Below are 20,890 nucleotides of genomic sequence, written 5' to 3' on the forward strand. Positions count from 1 at the left end.
AAAAAACGCAGCGCACTGAAAACTTATTTTTTTTTGCTAACTCCTGAAATTGCTTGGAGATTTTTATTTGAGCCAATCAGTGTACAAATCGATTCATTCCGCTTTTTGAAAAATTCTAATTTTGAATGTGGTAAGTACTTGGAAAGTCGTAACTTTTTAGATTTATAATAACTTTTCTAAAAAATAATGATTAACACCATTAAACAATAAAATTTTAATTTTAACAAATTGTAAAATTACTGACAACAATTCTTATAAATTTTATATACCTAAAGATGAAAGCTATATCTGTATCTATGCATTCAGCTATATATATTTGAACTTTTATTAAAAAGGGAACTTTAAAAAAACAATGTACATTATTTCATCGCCCCTCTGAACTTTTTGTTATGCGGCGTTAACCGATTTATGCACTGAACGGCTCACATTTTATGTATTGGTGGAGTATCCAAAACTTGAAAGAGTTGATGCCATTTTAAATTTTGGTTTTCAAGAATTGAGTAACATACAGGCTACTCCTTTATTTATTGCTCATATTAAAAGATATATAAAGAGTTTTTTTTGTGTTTTGTGTGTTATTTTCGTTTACTAATCTGATGTTTCTTTTTCATATATATAAAATTTAATTACAAAATTTACAATACATAAAGTTTTTAAAAATGCAAAAAATTTTTAAACCCAATTGAAAAAAAAAAGAAAGGTCTTTTAAGAAAGGAGCCTTTTTTAAGTCCTCTTGCCTCTTCCTCCGCTCACCAAAACCTCCTCTATGAGTGTCTATAACATTATGCATCAAGTATAATTCTAAAATGTAGCTAAAAGTTGTTTACAAAACCTTTTATACTTTTTTTCAGATTGTTAAAATTACAAATTGTGCATTGAACAAAAAAAAAAAGATGAGAAGGTTTTTGTATGATAAAGTAGGAATTTATCCCATATTATATTACACACACACACACACACACACACACACACACACACACACACACACACACACACACACACACACACACACACACACACACACACACACACACACACACACACACACACACATATCCCATATACTTTTATAACAACTACATGCTTTGGACTTTTTATAATTACTTAAATCTTTGCTCCAAATTTCAGTTGGATTAAACTTAAGATTTTTAGGACATTTTATGAGCTGTTTATTATGAAACATGTCACATAAGTCCATTTACATGTCACATAGCTCCATTTACTCTTAAATGGAAATACTTAAGGCTTAGCGTTTCAATAAAATCAAACTATTGATCAAAATGTGTCAATTTATGTGTTCAAAATTTACTTTGAATATATTTTTTAATGAAATGTTCTTTACGACAGCTAACCTCAAACTATGATGTCACAGTAAACAACAAAACTTTGACAAATGGATTTAGTTTCAAAATAAACGACTGATTAATCCCGGATGTATTTTAAAATTGGTCAATGTATCAATTTCTCTGCTTCGTTTGTACATTTATCGTGTAATGTCAGTGAATTAGGAATTTGTAGTCCGTACAATAAATTTCCTATTGTATGTTATTTGAATGTCTTGTTTGGCTTTAGCAGCAGTTTAAATTGGCTATACGTTATTGTCTATTGCAGAAAAATCTAGCCAACCAGATAAATCATCTATTCGTCAATTTTCATGCTTAAAAACATATTTTTTTTATATTAAATATTGACAGAGATATTATTGTAAAAGCAAATGAGAGTACGTTAGTTTCTTTAATAATTCATCTTCTTAAGTTATGTTCTTTTTTTTTTTTTTACCTTCATTGGCCTCAGTCTCCGGCCGGGAATAGATGTAAAATTCGTCTGATCGAACATCGGCAAAAACATTCTCTTACAAATTCCTTTCATTATATTAGCGATCGGAAATTGATATTTTGTATTTAATCGTTAAATCTGGGGGAGGACTACTAACATACCAAGTTCACTGTAATCTGAAAAACATGAACTTTGATTTCTCGCTCCAGAGAATATTGTCCATTGCTCTGGAGTCCAGTTAATATGTCGCTTAGCTAACTTTACAAGAACTTTTCTATTCATCACCGAAATCAATGATTTTCAGAATAAATTAGCACTACGTAGCCTTCGTTTTGTTGTGTCTGCACTGCAATACGCTTTATAATTCAAAGTCATTCAGAATTCAAAGTTACGGCGCTCTTCCTAGGAAGCTTTTGAACCATTACTTCTCAAATGACAATTTTCTTGTTATGGTTGCATTCCAAAATTAATTCGACTTATTGTATGTCACAAACACTTAAATTTTATTAAAATGTACTCTTAGTTTACTTTTTTAACTTTACTTCAAGTAATTTTTTTCCCAACAATTTTTAGCTGTACCTGATACCACATTTTACGATGTAAAATATAAATTGCAATACATTAAAATACAATCTGTCTTGAAATAATTAAGGCACTGTATTTCCACTTTTACAATTTAAATGAAATTTGAAAGAAACGGTTTCATTTGTTCAAATAAACTTTGTTTTCACTTGCTCAAAATTTAACTTTCAGCTTGCAGTGCAAGCTGTAAGGTAAATTTTCCCAAATTAGATTCAAACCGATTTCAGATCCAAATAATCATGGCAGAAAACTAGTTTAACTATATACCACCATCCATGGTACATAGTTTAACCAGTAACAGTAATATGTAAATACCAAGTTTTTTAGTCAGTCTAATTCCACATATGTGTTTAAATCATAATTTGTTTTTGTTTTGTTTTTTTTTGTTTTTTTTTATTGCTTTATTATGAATCTTTAAAAAAAATTGTTTTCAGAGCTTATTAATGTAATACTTGTTCAACTGTCTCCAGCAACTAAAACTCTTTTAATTGGATAATGTGATCTGTAATAAGGTATGTAATAAGAAGTTAGTGCAGCTTTGTTTTAATGTTTAATTTTCCTATAAATGTAGAATATTTCTTTATTTAGTTAACCATTTGTTCTAATGCTTTAACTCATGTTATGGTTGCAGCCAATGCATATTTTACAACATCTGAAGCAATAAAGATTGCAAGAGTTGTTGGTCCAGAAAGTAAGGATTTTAAAAAATGTTATTGTGTTATTTGCATCACTTAAGTATACCATTTGTTTTATAACAGTTTTTATAACACATTCTGGTGATATTTTTTTATGTATTGATGGTTTTACCTCTTTATTTAAATAACTGTATTTTTACTGTTATAAACAAAGTTACACCTTGTAAATTATGGGATGCAAAAGATATTTTATGTAAGAAAGTTTCATCTCTCTCTTTTTACTATGATAATATAGGACATTTTTTTTCTTCTACAGTTTATGCAACTAGATTATTTTTTGGTATTCTTAGAAATTAAAATGAATTTTTTTTATCTTAAAGTTGTTTCAAAATGAGATGCAGATGTTATGCTCTAAACATTCGATTAGTTTTTTTTATATATATTAGCATCATTGTAAAAGTATTTCTTTCTGTGTCAACTTAAGCAATATTGCTTTCTAATTTTTTCCTTGAGGTATAATTTTAGTTAAGAGTTTTTTATTTTTTCACTTCCTTACTTTAGTCTTTTATCATAAATTTGACAAGAAATTAGGAAAATATTAACTTAAAGCAATTTTCTAAACATACAGTAGTAACACACATTACTACTGTATGTTTACAGTAGTATCCCAATAACCTTAAAGCACTTTTTTTTTAAAGTTGAAAATCTTGTTGAACTTTCATACACAAAAGTTCTGATTTCAGTGATGAAGCATATGTTGCTCCCTCTATGCTTACAGTAAATAATTAATTTTTTTAGTCTTTAATACTTAATAAAGATAATAAGTGAATGTTTAAAAATTATGCAAGTTTATATTTAGCTCAGTTCAGTTATCTTAATAGTATTTTAATATATGTATAAAAATATCGTATAAAAGTGTAAAGCTTGAAAATTGTAAAAGTAGATGTTGTGTTTTTTTTATAGATAAATCCAATGTCAAATTTAAATTCTAAATAATTTTAAAAGCCTGATGTAATAAAAAGTCATAAATAAGCCTTAGATGCATAGATTGCCTCCCTTATTCTGAAAGTTGGATTGCTCCCTTATTCTGAAAGTTATAAAAGCAGACTATAATTATAGTTATCACAAATTTTAGATCATGTTAAAAAGCAATCATTTAAAATTAATAAAAAAAAATGAATTTTTTTCTGTGTGATGTTTTTTTGTGTTTAGAAATTAAGTACTATTCAATCTCAAAAAGAGTTTAAAATTATTTTAGGGGTTCATCTTTGTCACTTGTTCACTCTTAATTGTAGTTTTAATATTTTTAAAAATGAAAACAAATCTAAAAGATTTAATAATATATGAACTTTTAATAATCTTAAAAAAATGTCTTGGTGTAAGCATTTGTGGTCAAATGTTTTGAAATTTTTGCCCCAGAGTTTTTGATTATTATCTTATGAGAGTTTTGAAGGCTCCCATTCAAATAATAGTCAAAGTGTGTCTTGTATCTATCTCATAAAGGCCCAAGTAATCAATTATAAAGCAATATCCATGAGTTGAATCATATGTATTGCATAAAGTATTATTTAAATGGCATAAACTGTTTGACCATCTTTAATTAGTTATTAAAATAAAAACAATAATAAAATTTTGATCTCTATTGTGTACTAGCTTTTAGGAGTGACTTTTATTTGAAGCTTGTACTGCTTTTGCTTTGGTTATTTAAAATTACTGCAAAAGTTATTTAAACTATATAAAAGTATTTAAATAAATAGTTTCATAAAAAAATATTTATATAAAATTATGTAGAGTAATTGTTTTCTTTATATGAAGTAGTAAGTTTTTTAATAATAAGTTGGAATAATTTTTACATTATTACTTTAATTTACAATTTTTACATTAATTTATTACATTACTATAGACAAAATAACTAATGCATTACTACGTGTCTTAAACTATAAAAGCTAATTGAAATTATTTTTCCTGAAAGGCTGTTAAAATCCCATTATGTAACCATAAAGAACTTTATGATCGTAAACAATTGGACTTAAAATTGATAAGTAAGTTTGATTTACTTTTTTTTAATTTGTTTATTTAGTGTCCCTAGTGCAGTGATGTATATTCTTGTCAACCATGTAAAATCTAAGATCCAGAGTGATCTAGTTCACCAATTATGCAAATAAACTTGTTAATAAAAAGTTGTCAAAATTATCCTTTTGATTTGTAAGTTGCTTTGTGGGCTTCTCCATGTCAAATCTTTTTTTTTTTTTTTTTTTAATAAAAAAAGAAAGCAGACATTATTCTGGATAGTTTAAATCAGTTGATTATTATATTTTGTTTGTAGTTCATATCATATAAAAACAACTACAAAACTTGAACAAAACAAAAGCAAATGGTTATCAGCATTTAAATTTTATACCAAGATATCATCAGAGATAAGAATTCAAAAATGAAATCTCTATCCCATTACTTTCCATTTAGGTACTGATTTTGAACTTTGGTTCTTTATTTATTTATTTATCTTTTTTAATTTTGAAAGAATTCAGGTTAAAATAAGTACTAAATGGGAATTGTTCCTTATTTACTAGAAAACATAAATTTTTTTAATAAACAAGGGTTAATTAAATTGAAAGGTCCTTTTGAGCAAGAGGAAATATTGTGGCTAACAAATTTGCAATAAGTATGTTGATCAATAAGAATTAACTATTTTCTTTCAAAAAGTAACAGAGTATTGGCACACATGCTGATAAAAAAAAAAGGGCAGTAAAAGATAATTTGGTATTGTTATAGTTACTAACAACACACTGGGAAAATGAATTTGAAAAAAATAGTATTTCTGATTTTTTTGCTTTTCAGATGTTTTTACACAGGCGTTCCAAATTTTAAATTAGCAATAGTTTCAATGAGTTTGATGATAGTTAATACTAAATTTTGGTTTGCTTACAGAGAAATCTTTTTTTAACAGCCTTTTTTAAGGTAATTTGAAGATTTCTTCTGATTTAGTGATGTTGTTGTAAGGGAATTATTTATGTTACTTCTGTTTGGAGATTGTCAGCAAATATAACAAGAAAACCTTAGAACTAAATGAAGAAGTAAATTGTATTAGTTGTTGTATTAAAAAAAAAGAGAGAAGTTTGATGCTGTTGGTGGCAGTTTCTCTAGTCAAATTGAAAAGTATTGCAAACCACTGAAATTTGCAAAATGAAAGTTTGAGCAAAGAGTTTCATGTTCTGAATGATTTGACATGGAATTGTTCACTTCTTTTAAAAAAAGTAAAATAAAGATGTACATATTCTTTAAAAGATTGAAACTCTATATTATTTTTTCTTTCAATGAGTCAACTGTGCAAGACTTTTAAGTATCATTTGTTTTTAGAGCAAACTTTTTGATGTCTTGTTAAGTGAAGCTAAATACATAAAAGGTTAAAAATTTAAATATGCTACAGGTTAGTATTTGTTTATGAAAAATTTTAAAATGAAAAATTTAAATCAATATTGATATTAACAAATATTATATTTGTAGAATGAAAAAATTCATCATAAGTTTATTTTTTATGTATATTTTTTTTTTATTTAGGCTTTGTAAAGAGCTGCACATATAACTGCTGATATATGTGATTCAAATATATAAAAAGTTCTGCTATTTTATCATGCTGAAGCAATTTAAAATTATTTTTTATTTTTGGCTAGAAAATATTATTGTAAAAAAATCCAAGTATAAGAAATATTTTAAAAACATTTTTAATTTGTACTTTTTTTTTTCCTGTTTTGTACTCATCAAAATAACATTTTTATATTTATTGTAAAGTACAAAAGCAATAAGCGTGTTTGATATCTTTATTATGAGCATTACATAAAATTTTTTTTTTATTAAATGTTTGAAGAAGAATATAGCTATTCATTTAAATGAATAGTTATATTCTTCTTCAAACATTTAATAAAAAAAAGATTAAATATTTTTTAAAAAATAATAATAAAATAGAAAATTGGTGCATATAAGTAGTTTACATTTTTGTATTAAGTTTTTGTCTACATGTACCCCCTTGTCAGAATGCAATATCCTTGTATCTCCATTTGTAAGTGTTAAAAGTGTTAATTTTCTTTAGGTCTAGCCTATCATTTAGTTATTTTGAGCACAAAATTCTGATTGATATTCATGTTCATACACCCATGTTCTCATTTCCCAACTCATTTCCCATCTCTAATACATCTTTTCTTAATCTGATGAAGATTTCTGGTTTAATTTTTTAAATTATTCTTAGAATTTTCAATTAATATTAGTGAGTCCATTTTCCTTGGAAATGGCATCTCTTCCTAAAGGATTTTATCGAGAAGAATTAAATAGGTCAGTATGGGAGGTGCCAGAGCGATACAAAGATTTAAATGCAATTGGAACAGGAGCTTACGGTCAAGTGTGGTATGGTAATTTTTTATACTTAAAAAAATGTCATTTCTGTTGTAAGTTAAATGCAAAAAAAAAGTGCTGCATTAAACTTTTATTTAATTATTTAATTTCTTACTGAATTAAATTGGCATTCAAAATTATAATGAAAACATTTTAAATATTATTTTGCATCTCTCAATTACACTTACACTTATGTTTTTTTTTTGTTTTTTTTTTGTTAATAAGCTTTAAAGCTGCAATATTACTTTAAATATTGTTTTAAATATTGATTTTAAATTTTTATTTATATAACTATATATTTCCTTAGACTATATTGGCATTAAAATTTGTAAAACAATATTAAAAGTATTGTTTTTTAATTACATCTTTTAAAAATATTATTTTAAAGCTCAGCTAAAGACTCACTAACTGGAATGCAAGTTGCTATCAAAAAGTTGTCTCGACCATTCCAATCTGTTTTACATGCAAAGCGAGCATATCGTGAAATTCGTCTGCTCCAGCATATGTGTCATGAAAATGTACTTTTTACTTTATTATATTATATTATATTATATATATCTATGTATATATATATATATATATACATATATGTATGTATGTATATATGTATGTAAGTATGTATGTATGTATGTATGTATGTATGTATGTATGTATGTATGTATGTATGTATGTATGTATGTATGTATGTATGTATGTATGTACTAAATACTACAAGATATTTTATAAATTGTGTGCATACTTTTGATTTAAAATATTTAAACACAATAAGGAAAGAATTTTTTTCTAATTTTATTTAGCAGTACTTTTATCAAAATAAAAAAAGAATATATATGGTTATTCACCTTGGTTACCATCTAGCTTTTGGCAGCATTTCAAACCAACCACTACATTTTTGTAGGCTCTTCTACACATGTCTATATCTATCTCTGCACATGCATGTTCAATCTGCTAATGAAGTTCACTAATTGTTGAGGGTCTGTCCTTTTATACATTATTCTTCATGTAGCCCTTATGGAAAAAGTCTAGACAAGAAAAGTCAGAAGAATGAGCAGGCCACTCGATTGGACCTTGTCTGCCGATCAATTGTTGAGGAAACTTTTGATCAAGCCAACTTTTTACTTGGCAGGAATATTGGGCCTATGCTCAATTAGTTTAAAGTACTTACCATGTTGTTCAACTTGAGAACATAAAAACTCTTCAAGCAATTGTATATATGAATTACCTGTGACCAAAACATTGCAAAAGTATGGACCAATTAGACCACTTGAAGTTGTTCCATTATTTCATTCTCTGACTTAGGAACAAGTATTTGTTTGTTTTGATTAGAGTAGACCAATAGCAACAAATATGACAGTTTATAATACTGTTCATCTTGAATTGGCTCTCTTCTGACCAGATAATCTTTTTTAACAAGTTGGAATTTTCTTCAGGCTTTGACAACATGGTCTCACAAAACTCTATTATTCTATCAAAGTCATCTTCTCTTAGCACTTATACTGTACTTGATCTGAATGGTCAAATGCTTGTTTCCTGAATAGCATGATAATAGCTGCTTGTGCTCATCCCTATTTCAATAGCACCCTTTGAAAATGAATTATTGGTTGGTTCAACCGTTTTTCGAACATTTTGAACAGCTTCCTCTGTAGCAATAGAATGAGAGCGGCTAGAACATTCTTGATTGTGAAAACTTCCTGTCTCCTTAAACTTGTCAACCTAAAATTCGAAGCATTTTCTCATGAGGTTGTAGAGTGGTAAAATGAGTTTTCCATTGCCTTCTAATCTATTAAAAATTCTCAAATTTGGCAAATAGAAAAACAATTTGATTTCTCTCTTCAATCAAAAGTTGTGAAGCTATGCTTTTTTTTTTATATATATATTAAACTTTACTTATATTAAACTTTATTTATTATAATTAAACTTTGTATATGTAAAGATTTCTAACAAATATATCATGATAATTTAATCCAAAGCACATACACAACTTATGAAGTACCCTGTATATAATATATGTAAAAATTTATTAGAAGCTTTATATGTGTGTGTGTGTGTGTGTGTGTGTGTGTGTGTGTGTGTGTGTGTGTGTGTGTGTGTGTGTGTGTGTGTGTGTGTGTGTGTGTGTGTGTGTGTGTGTGTGTGTGTGTGTGTGTGTGTACACACACACATAGTAGCGTGCAAAAGTAACAGTACAAGCACATAATTTGAGATAACTTTTGAATGAAAAGTCAAACTTCTTTCAAATTTTCACTGGAATGACAAAAAATTGATTACAATCCTTAAAACAAATGAATTTTTACTAAATCTAAGCAACCTAATATTAAAAGTTTTTTTTATTAAATTATGTGCGTGCAAAAGTATCCCGGCAGAAAAAAATACTTGAAGTAGATTTTTTTTTTTTTTAATTAAAAATGTTGTAATTTAGAGTAAATTTCTTTAGTACTTCGTTGGGAAACCCTTGACATTGATTACTGCTTGACAGTGATAAGGCATTGAGTCCACCAGCTTCATAATCACATTATTGTTGATTTTTTCCCATTCTTGTTTCAGAATTTTAAATAAATCATGTTTATTTGTTGGTTTTCAACCTGAAATTTGTTGATCAAGGTGTTCCCATAGATATTCAATAGGATTAAGGTCATGACTTTGCGAAGGCCATTCCTTTAATCAAATTTATTTGGTCTTCAAAAAGTCTTTCACAAGGGTTGAAGTGTGCTTTGGGTCAATGTCCTGCTGAAATATCCATCCTCGAGGCATTTTGTCTTTAGCATATGGTAGCATAACATCCTTAATGATATCTTTGTTCATATTTTGTCCATTATGCCATCAATCAAATGGATAGGACCAACACAATCTCTATTGAAGCAATCCCATACCATAGGATCATTTCTATGGCCTTTGGTCAACGAATATATCTAATAGCATCAGATTCAAATAACATAAACTTAGATTCATCACTAAAAAGTACTTTTGACCATTGTTCTCTTGATCAATTTAAATGTTCATTTGCAAATCTCAAGCTTGCTTTACAATTCTTTATAGAAATAAAAGGTTTCTTTACAGGATGTCTTCCAAATAGATTTGCAGACTTCAAATGATGCTTGGTTGTGTCAACACTACATTTTACATTATAAAATTCTTTTATTTCAGCATTTAGCGAGACAGCATTTTTGTGTGGATCAATTTTAAACACAAATTAAAGTTTTATCTTGTTTTTCAGATGTAATTTGAGGCCTTCCTGACTTTAGAGAGATTCTATTGTTATTTCTTTCCTTATGTTTTTTATATATATCCACTACTGTTGATTTTCCAATGTCAAACTGATCTGCAATGTCCTTTGTTGTTCTGCCTTGCTCAATTGCACACAATACCGCTTCTTTGACAGCTAAACTTGTATTATTTATAAAATTTATTCAAAACAATCTTCTTTTTAATTAAAAATGCTTCATGTTTTATTGACCATTTTCAAACATTAGATAACAGCCAACAAAAGTATTGGAATTTTATTATTTTAGTTCTACCTAGTTACTTTTGCACGCGCATATTTCAATAAAATGAACTTTTAAGATTAGATTTCTTAGATTTAGTAAAAACTCATTTATTTTTAGAACTGTAATCAATTTTTTGACATTCCAGTGAAAATTTGAAAGAAATTGGACTTTTCATTCAAAAGTTATCTCAAGTTATGCGCTTGTCCAGTTACTTTTGCATGCTACTGTATGTGTGTGTGTATATATTATATACATATACCTATTCTGTTAAAAATACTTTTTCTTTTTAAAAACTTTTTTATATATACTTTGTATACAAAAGTACATATATGAAGTGAGATAACCATGGTTTGTCATATTTTAACATAATTAAGTAATCTGCCTAAAGTAACATTACGTAGCCATCATAGTCTTAAATAGTAATCTTTAAGAAATAATTAAACCTATCACATCATTTTATCAAACCCAAAAGAAATTCTATAAATAAAAATCAACTGTAGAATAACTTTTTTTCACTTTTAATGGAATATGTATTTCAATCTCAGCTCATTCTAATTTTTATTGAAGCCACATGGCCTACATGACCTACAACCACATGCCTATAAATCAGGTGCACAAGTAATAAACTTTTGTACCTAGAATAAGCCTTGGATTTATTGTTTTCTTTGGTCTCATTTGTGTAAAATCAGATTTTTTTTTTTTTTTTTGGACTGTTTCTTTCTAAGGTTTTAACTAAAAAATAATTAAATGGTCACACTTTCTATAAAACTTCAGTCAAATATCTTTTATTGTAGGTAATATCTCTTCTTGATACATTCACTCCACAACAGACATTAGAAGAGTTTCAGGATGTGTAAGTTATATCTATTTTTATTAAATATTTTTATTTGCAATAGATGTATTGCCAGAAAATAACATTACTATGTTTTGCAATTGGTTTGAGAGGAAATGTAGACAAACAGCAATGTCTGCTGTTCCTATAATTTCTTAAAATAGTTTAAAACTAACTTAAAAATAACTTTAAAAAAATTTTTTTTCACATATGATTGCTGCTGTTTTTAGTGGTAATAATTTTAGGTATGAGGAAAAAACTTTGAAAATGGAAATTTTATTCATTTGTTACTTAAAAGATATTACTGGATTCTTACAAGATAATTCATCCAGGTCAAATTGTTATTGGTTTTGAAGAATCTATTTTGCTAAACATCCTCAGTGTAATCTTTTCTACTACAAACTGTGTGCGTATGTAATTAGCGTACCATTGTTGTGTTGTCCTTTAGGTTCAATAAATGGAAGTAATGATAAAATGATATAAAAAATATTGATTGATTTTTTAGATATTTTCTGGTTTAATTTTTAACTTGTGGCTTCTATATATCCAATCAATACAAGGTACTAATTCTTAAGTTTTAAAGAAATTTAATGATTTCTACCTAAAGCACTAAACACACTCAGCAAAGCAAATGATATAGAGGGTATTTCGCTGATAAAAGAATGTATGTAATGTTATTTATAACAAAACCCTGTTTTAAAATGTTCAAAGTATAAAAATTTGAATATCTGTAAGAAAAGGTCAGCACAAAGTCTAGCATTAAATTTATTGACTTTTATGCTTGATGTTTCAAGAAGTGGCTTCACAATTTTCTGTTCATATGACCTGCAATTTTCTGGTTATAATATGGGCAAATATAAGTTTATTCAGCTATGTCTACAAAGAAGCTGTGTTTTAATTTCATTTCTTTTAATTTTTCAAATTTTGCCTAAATATAAGCTGTTTCAGGAGAATACATCTTCTATTGCAACAAGCAGTGTCTTTAATAGAAAATTCAACTTTTTCAATGAATTTGTTGGAAATTTTAAGATTTTCAAGGTTGTTGAAGTTGATGCTTAAAAAACTGAATTGCTTCAATAATGTTTTTTGTTTTTTTTTGCAGTTAACAATTCAAAATTTTTGCAGTTATTGCATCTGCAGCCAACTTTTCCTATGTCCTAAAGAAATGAAATATATTTCTTGTTGGAATGAGATTTATTATATTGAACCAATTTATTATTTCTGAAAGAGTCTATAGAAGGTAATGTTTAGCTTTATACATCTATCTACATCTTTTCTACAATAAGTTGAATCTGTTTTTCCAGGTTTGACTAATAATGTCAGGGTTTTCTAAAAGAGTAAAGCATATATTGTCATTTGGCAATAATAGTCTCCCAGTTCCTACATTTTATGATTGTCTTGGAGACATTTTCTGTTCATATATCTGTTTTCTTAGAAGATGTTTCAATTTTAATGCTTCTTTTCCTAATGATGCTATTTGAACTTTTTACATTCTTTTCTTTAGCAAGTTGTTTATGTTTTTGACCCTTTTCTTTTTGCTCATCATTTTGTTTTTTTTCAAGTTCTGTCTTTGTGCATGTTTTCTATCTCTGTCATTTTAGAAAAAAACATCTGTTCTTTCTTTCACTCTATTTTCATCTGTCTCTTCTTCTGTTTTTATTTTTCCAAGGTTCATAGAAAGTATCAGCTTTTCACTTGTGTTCGATTGTTATACTTTTTAACTGTTGATCTTGTATTTATAAGGAAATTAGTATATAGATGATATAGAATCGTGCATTTTTGTAGATATACAGATTCCTAGAGATCTTCAGATTCATAGAAATCTACAGATTCATGGTAAACTTAACTGGTAACTTTAAATGGTGATGAGGAACTTAAATGATGCATGAGGAATTTTAAAAAAAAGGAGTATAAGAGCATGTAATTTACGTATATCTAGAGGTCTTAAGCTCTTTACCAACTGAGTTTATTTGACCTGAAGCTACTTGCAATCTATTGTCTTTAGTATGTTCCATTATTTGATAAGATCTATTCTCCGCACATGATTAAACCATATTTCTTTTTATAGATATCTTGTTACATGCTTAATGGGTGCCGATTTAAACAACATTATTAAAGTGCAGAATCTCTCTGATGAACATATTCAATTTCTTGTATACCAGCTTCTTAGGGGACTGAAGGTAATAAATACTTTAAGTAGCAATAGTTAAAAGTTTTAGTACTACTGGCATGTTAGGTAGATGTTAACAAATTAAGATTTTTAATTCAAAGTTAATTTAGGTGAATTTAGTTTAGCATATTGTACCCGCAAACCTTTAAATTATACATTGTTAGTAAAATTTCAGTAATAATTTAAAGATTTGAACATATTTATCAGGAATGAATCTCAGGTTTCAAAAAATAAAAACTATAATCTTAAACATGTTTACATTATTTTTGTAGTACAGTAGAAATTTGACATAAAGAATTCTGAAAGGAAAGGAAGATTCATTTTAGATTTCTTTGTTTCAAACAATTCTTATAGAAACCTGTGTCAGAGAAAAACAAGAGAAAGCAGAATTTTTTATCAAATTAAGTTTTTTTTTTTTATCAAATTAAGTCATTGTATAGTGGGGGTTTATGATACCAAGATTGTATAAATGTTTAAAAAGTAGTTTTGCTGTAAATGTTTTAAAAGTAGTTTTTTGCCTGGTGTCAATATTTACTTGCTTTTTTAGTACATACATTCTGCAGGAATTATACACAGGGTAAGTTTTTTTTTTTTTTTTTTTTTTTTTTTTCGTGTTATCAAAGAGAAAACATATCAACCCTTATATTTGATGCAAACGTTTTTAATATAAACTATTTATAATGTTTATGATGTAGTAAAAAGATTTTGAATAAGTAAAACAGAGTTTATCTCAAGTACAATACTTTCAGCAAACTCTGTTGTCCTTTATATAATTCATATGCAGTTTTTCTGCCATTGTTAAATTTTGCAAAAGTCAGAAGTTAATTTTTTTTTTCAGGATCTAAAACCAGGAAATGTAGCAGTAAATGAGAATTGTGAACTGAAGGTATTTTCTGATGATTATTGTGATCTAAAATCAATTGTACAGAAGTGCAATTGTAAGAAGTGTATGGATTATTGCGTGTTTGTGTGCATCTTTTACTTGGTTTTAACTTAATCACTTCCTGTTGTTCTTTTTTTTTTTTTCTTAATGTTTCTGATGTTTTCTGATGTTTCTGCTGTCTTCTGATGTTTTCACTATTAAATAGATATTGGACTTTGGACTTGCAAGAATGTCTGATGACTCAATGACTGGTTATGTTGCAACAAGGTGGTATCGTGCACCTGAGATTATGCTTAATTGGATGCAATATAATTCTCAAGGTTTGTGTTGATAAATTTTGTACTATAACTACTTTTGAAAAAACTTCAAATTGAGAAACAACTGGGTATTTTTTCAACATAAGGCCTCGAAAATTTTTTGTTTTGTCATTTTGTGTAGTCATAAACTTTTTTTTTTTTTGCTTTAATAAATTTATTAACAGTCAAAATTGATTTCTTACCCCATATAATTGCCCAATAAAAGGCAATTTTTTAACTATTGAACTTTTGTATTTTCACGAATTGTTTTAAGAATTTTCACATTTTGTAAATTATGTTTTAGTATTTGTAAAGATATGTGATCATGGATTTACATATTTTATTTATTTTAAAATATCCAGCAAATCTTTTCTTGAATGACTTACAGGTAATGTCTCTATGACATATTGTTGCTCTTATGTAATTATCTTTTCATTCAAATCCAAAAACATTCTTTGATGCCCTAGTAACTTCTTTAACAGTCCTCTCAATATTTTAATCAACAGGGATTTGAGAAAATGACTTGAAATGAAGGAGTAACTTGAAATTAAATGCTTTACTCTTTTACAGCTCTATGAGAATGTATTACAGCCACACGAAGTTTTTCTAAAAAACTGTAGGAGAGTATGAATTTTTAACACTTGTTTGTAATTTTTTCTTTACTTAAAGTTTATCAAAAATTTAAAAATAGGACTTTTAGTGACGAGCATTATTTACTTTGATAGCATGTTTTGTTGAGAAATAGTTACAAAGCTGAATCATTCTCCTCTGAGTTTCTCCTCCTTTTGCCTTTATGACAGCTTTTGCTACTTTTATTATGCTTTTAATTCCAGTGGTAGATGGTTTTTTCGATCAAAACAACTTCATTTGAAATATACTATTTTTCTACTATCTTCTTAAGCAACTCTAAAATGTTCTCAATTGGATTATGGTCCAGTGAGTTAGCTGGTAACCGCTAGTTGGGACAACAATTTCTCTTCTAGGACATTTTTATGCTGCAATTGATTCATCATTCTTTCAAGAAATAGCTTTTAACAAAATAGGACCAAATTTTACCAGAAGTTAGAGAAAAATAATAATCCAGCTGCATGATGCAGCTGGATAAACATTTTTCTCTAAATTTTCTCTTCACTAATTGAGCTTTGTTTGACAAAATGACCAAAAAGGAGGTTGGGAACTGTTGAGAAATTTATGTTTTTTGTTTAATTTTTCACCAAAATAAAATCTTTGTTTGACTTGGAAATCATATCTAAAAGTTAAAATGACAGTTTCACTTCATTAGTTGGAAAAATTAAATAAAAATCTGTAAATATTATTTCTGTACCTCGGAGGGATACAACACTATGTCCATTTTTTTCCATATTGACTTTATTACAGAGTTAAAATCAGCTTTTCTCATATTTCTTAGAGGAATAGAGCACTATGTCCAAAACCAGTTAGAACCAGATATAGCATGTTTTAAAACAACACCAAGTCCTGTGCCAATAACACTTTTTGTTGAAAAAAAGTTTAAAACTCCTCTCCTGTAAAGTTGTGAAAATGGACATAGTGCTGTATCCCTCCAAGGTACAGATTTATTAAAATGATCCTTATCGATTTCCAATCACCTTTACTATATTTTTTTTACCCATTCTAATCTTTTTTTGAGTTGTTTTTTGTTTTAAATTTTGTTTTTGCTGCCTTCATGATTTATATCCAAGGTTGTGAACAAAAAATTGTAAACAGTTTGCTTCAACAACTTAATTCCAGACAGCTCAAGTTTGTAAGTAAATGCATTACAGGATGTCATTTTTCAAGTATTATTTTGTTTTTAGCATTCTTTGACCACTTATTGGAACTGTTTTTTTATGACATCTTCTAATTCTTTTTGGTGTTAAGCTCTCCATATTGGGTAATTTTTCCTTGATATTTCAGACTCAAGAAATGTCACATCTTTTAGCAATATCTCTTTGAGAATAACTAGTATTAGCTAGCCGAGACACAATTTTAGTCTTTTTCTTTTTCCGATATCAACAAGTAAAGAAAAGTTATTAGACTCATAGTTTTTTAAAATGCTTGTATTTCTGAAATTCTCTCTTAAAATTTACAAAGAAATTGCTTTACATTTAGAATAAAGTTGGCTAATCAATATTTTACCTATTTTAAGTACTTAATTAAATGATAAATTTAGAAAAATTTTAGAAAACTTCACCATAAAATGGACACCTGCACAATTTCCATATTAAGAGAAAGATGTCACTACAAAATGGCTACCAAATATGGTAGGGTTGTCAATAACAAAATATTTTATCAATTATTTTTAGACTAAAAGATATTTAAGGCTTCCAAATGAAAAAAAAAAGACAATTTATATAAGTAGAACTGCCTTTTAAGGACGCAATTTTGAGGGGTCTAGTTGAGGGTATTTGGGGATCAAGGAATCAATTAAGAATGTTTTTAGAATGATGAGAACAATAAAAAAGTTTCACAACAAAGCATAATGAACATGTTTTGCAAAAAAAATAATAATAAAACAATTTTTTGCAACTGGAAATCAATAGATGAAACTTTAAATTTTTCAAATACGATTTTTTTTTGGGTTGATTTTTTTTGCATGCACTTGTCATTTGGCATTTTTGTAAAAGTATTTTCCATTTTATTTGAATCAGCTGTCATTTCGCTGAAGATTTTGCGATAAGTTTTGTTTTTTTTAGTTGACATTTGGTCTGTGGGCTGTATAATGGCTGAACTTATAACTGGAAAAACTTTATTTCCTGGAGATGACCGTATCTTTTCATGTTTTATGGATTTTCTTTAATTGTTTTTTGTTTGTTTGTTTGTTTATTATTTAATTAGTAATTTGATTTCTCAAATTACTAACTGAATAATAAACATATAAAAAATTTCTCTAAAGAATCTTTGATAATGCTTAGTGTTTCAATAAGTAATTCGGCGGTTACAATTTTATTTTATAATTGACGCATTATTGAACGACTCTTAAAGTCATTTTTTTTTTTTTTTTTTTTTTTTTTAATCTCATTTTTAATGCTCCATCTATTGTTTCTTTTTTATTTACTCTAAATTTAATGTAATAATAATGGGCACATGAAGGTTGATTTAGTCTGTGGCTATGAGATAGATAGGATGCGCCGCCTGGTTGCAGATCCGTGGTATGCAGGACCAAAAACAAACTCACATTGAGCAGGCTAACATATGTTGACTAGAGTATTTTCAATGTATTCAAACACTTGATATATGACTTCTGGTATAACAGTATTAACAGTCTAAATATATCGGTGCACTTAAAAACTATCCATTTATTTTTTTTGTAAAAATATAAGCACTGTAATTCTTTTCTAACCAATTCTTATTTACTGAAATTTAGGGTTTTTCCTTAATTAGTTTTAAGATATTGATCAGCTTACAAAGATTATGCAGTTAGTTGGTAAACCTACTGATGAATTCCTTGCCAAAATCTCAAGCGCTAATGTATGTGTTGTGAATAAATGTAATTTATTTATGATTGATCAGATTTCTAGTGACAGATGTAAACCAACTTGGTTATAAAAACGCTTTATTATGGCGATTTTTTTGAATAACCATGAGCATTATTAATCTTTAAGAAATGTTCTATAGAATTAGTTGTGATAAAGTAAACCTTGATTAGGTACAATCATGCAAAGAAAGAGATTCTAGTATTAATTCTAGTATAGTATTATTATACAGAATTAAAATTACTTCTTTAATTTTTAGGCTCGTTCATACATCAGTTCATTGCCAACCTTTCTCGCACAAGACTTTGACAAAGTATTTCCAACAGCTACTTCGCTAGGTTTGTTTTGCATTTCTCATTGTATCAAGTTATACTTTTAAAACGGTAGTTTGTGTAACACCTAATTATATGCTCTAGAGTGATTATCAATGCTTTGTTTCGAAACTAAGTACTGATTTTTCTATTTCTTATTATTTAAAATATGTGCACTATTTACTATCTGTTTAGCGAAAGACATTCTGCAAAAAATGCTTTTACTTGATCCTGAAAAGCGGTTATCTGCAGAGCAGTGTCTACAGCACCCTTACTTTAGCGCATACCACGACCCTGAAGATGAACCGACTGCTCCTTTGTTCGAAGAAGGTGCAGAGCTTAATGAATGCACTATTGAAGTTATAAAAGGTATACATTCACTTCAGCCGCCATCATAAAGGATATTTTGAAATCTTTTGTGTTTTTTTTTTTGTTTTTTTTTCATTTGTAGCAAATGTTATTTGTAATTTAGCATTGATGTTAAAAGAGATCAAAAACTTCGTTTACAAACCACCACCTGAGGAGATAATGGAATAGTTTTCTAGGCTCTTTTATTATTCATACTTACTTGGCTGTAATGCATCAATTTTATTAACATTCTGGGTGTAGTTATGGTATGCTTTACTGCTTGGTATTCTGTTCTGTTGACTGACTGATACTTTGATATATGCTTTCATGTCAGTTAAATACTGTTTGCTTCAGTGGAACCGCTGGGACTTAAACAGTGTAAAAATTTGATGTTTGATGTTATTTGTGGAATTGCTTACGCAAACTGTTGGCTCTCTCGTTTTTCCAATTTTTAGTAATTCTCCCCTTCTATTCCCTTTTATGTGGTAAAAAAGCATAAATTTTTGTAGCTCAACGTATTTTGTAAATTATTTTTGGTTTGGTTAATTTTTCGTTGCTTTGGTTAAAACTTAATATATTTAAAGGAATTTTGTGTGCTGTGTGCGGGTCGTACTTAAAATGGGGTACGTCAAAAATATTGAAAAATGTCCTTAAAAAAGTTTTGCGTTTTTGCAAGAACTTGATTTTAATAATCTAGAACCTGTTCTACTTGTTATTTGTCTCAGTCTACCTGGTTTTTTTATTTTACTGTAACAGGTTATGTAGATATTTGTATATTTTGTAATAGTTTTTTTCAACAGTTTGTGAATTATGCTCATTTTTAATGAATCTGTTCGGTGTTTTTTTAACCGAAATGTTTTTCCGACTTCGGCTTTGGTTTTTCACATTAACGATGTATCAAATTTGTAAAAGCTGTGATTTTAATGTATTAAATGGAAATCCTATGAAAGTGCTCTTGTAACTCGTGTGAAAAACTCGTATAAGCCAGTTTTTAAAAAAATCCTAATTTTAATTTTTTTTTTCAAAAGATAGTCGAGGTACAACAAAAAAAAACTAGACTTGAACATGGAAATGTAGGTGCAAATATTGATTTTTACGCCATCCGGCACAAAGACTAGAAGTCTTGTTGACCCATCTTAGCAGTTTTAAGCGCAAACCATGATATCGGCGGATTGCAGTCTCTCTGGATTGGTCCAAATTTTAATAAAGAACACTTCTCTGGATTTACCTAATACATGACATACTCGGTATTTTAATTACATTACATCTATCAGAATAGCTAATTGTGAACTTATTCATGAAATGAAGAAAAACTCGTGCTTTTTGCCTCCTCATCAGCCTGGTAACCTCGCTAAGTAACTGTCTTATGCTCTTCTCATAAGTCTTCATATCCTTATTAATCAGGATTTCTATTGTTTGCCAGGATGTTTGCTTCTTCGACAGGTCCCAAAAAAAACCGGTTAGTAGCAGCTTGCAGTTAATAAAATACCTTAGTTTTTTTCCATCATTTTTATTGAATATTTCATCATTTTCTGTTCTTACAATAAATTACAATAAAAAAAATTATCCCAAGACCCAATTGATCTTTAATTACTTTTGTATATTATAGTTTTTTACTGGAATAAAACGTGTTTTAACAAGTTGAACTACGTTTATAATTGATCTAAATGTAACAAATTTTTTCTATAGCTTTAATGCTATCAAGCATCTTTC

At 27.9% G+C, this 20,890-nt stretch overlaps 1 protein-coding gene and 1 long non-coding RNA gene across 5 annotated transcripts; both read left to right on the top strand.

Annotated features, from left to right (window-relative positions):
- The first annotated feature begins 1,776 nt into the window (after window positions 1-1,776).
- LOC149885344 (uncharacterized) lies at window positions 1,777-6,712 on the top strand. Of its 4 annotated transcripts, XR_016455239.1 has the most exons (6): window positions 1,777-2,257; window positions 2,793-2,870; window positions 2,947-3,049; window positions 4,966-5,035; window positions 6,351-6,420; window positions 6,552-6,712. It is a non-coding gene; the product is annotated as an uncharacterized LOC149885344 (long non-coding RNA). The 4 variants fall into 4 exon arrangements; XR_016455238.1 differs by having other exon boundaries at window positions 1,779-2,870; window positions 6,351-6,396; XR_016455237.1 differs by having other exon boundaries at window positions 1,781-2,870.
- A 487-nt stretch (window positions 6,713-7,199) lies between these two features.
- On the top strand, window positions 7,200-20,126 carry LOC145194860 (mitogen-activated protein kinase 14-like). Its single transcript, XM_090096621.1, has 12 exons — window positions 7,200-7,391; window positions 7,768-7,897; window positions 11,659-11,717; window positions 13,765-13,876; window positions 14,414-14,443; window positions 14,705-14,752; window positions 14,955-15,069; window positions 17,739-17,810; window positions 18,434-18,513; window positions 18,778-18,856; window positions 19,025-19,198; window positions 19,302-20,126. The coding sequence occupies exons 1-12, from the start codon at window positions 7,276-7,278 to the stop codon at window positions 19,364-19,366; spliced, it is 1,080 nt and encodes a 359-aa protein (XP_089952747.1). The 5' UTR covers window positions 7,200-7,275; the 3' UTR covers window positions 19,367-20,126.
- The last annotated feature ends 764 nt before the right edge of the window (window positions 20,127-20,890 follow it).

Source organism: Hydra viridissima, unplaced genomic scaffold (assembly GCF_058129835.1).
Source record: "Hydra viridissima isolate aposymbiotic clone 2 unplaced genomic scaffold, HvirCarnegie_v1 scaffold_8, whole genome shotgun sequence".
Taxonomy (NCBI): Eukaryota; Metazoa; Cnidaria; class Hydrozoa; order Anthoathecata; family Hydridae; genus Hydra; species Hydra viridissima.

Coding starts and splice junctions, on each gene's coding strand:
- LOC145194860 (XM_090096621.1), top strand. CDS start 7,276: ATGGCATCTCTTCCTAAAGGATTTTATCGAGAAGAATTAAATAGGTCA. Junction 7,898..11,658: donor AGCATATGTGTCATGAAAAT/GTACTTTTTACT, acceptor CTTTTATTGTAG/GTAATATCTCTTCTTGATAC. Junction 19,199..19,301: donor CACTATTGAAGTTATAAAAG/GTATACATTCAC, acceptor TTTGTAATTTAG/CATTGATGTTAAAAGAGATC.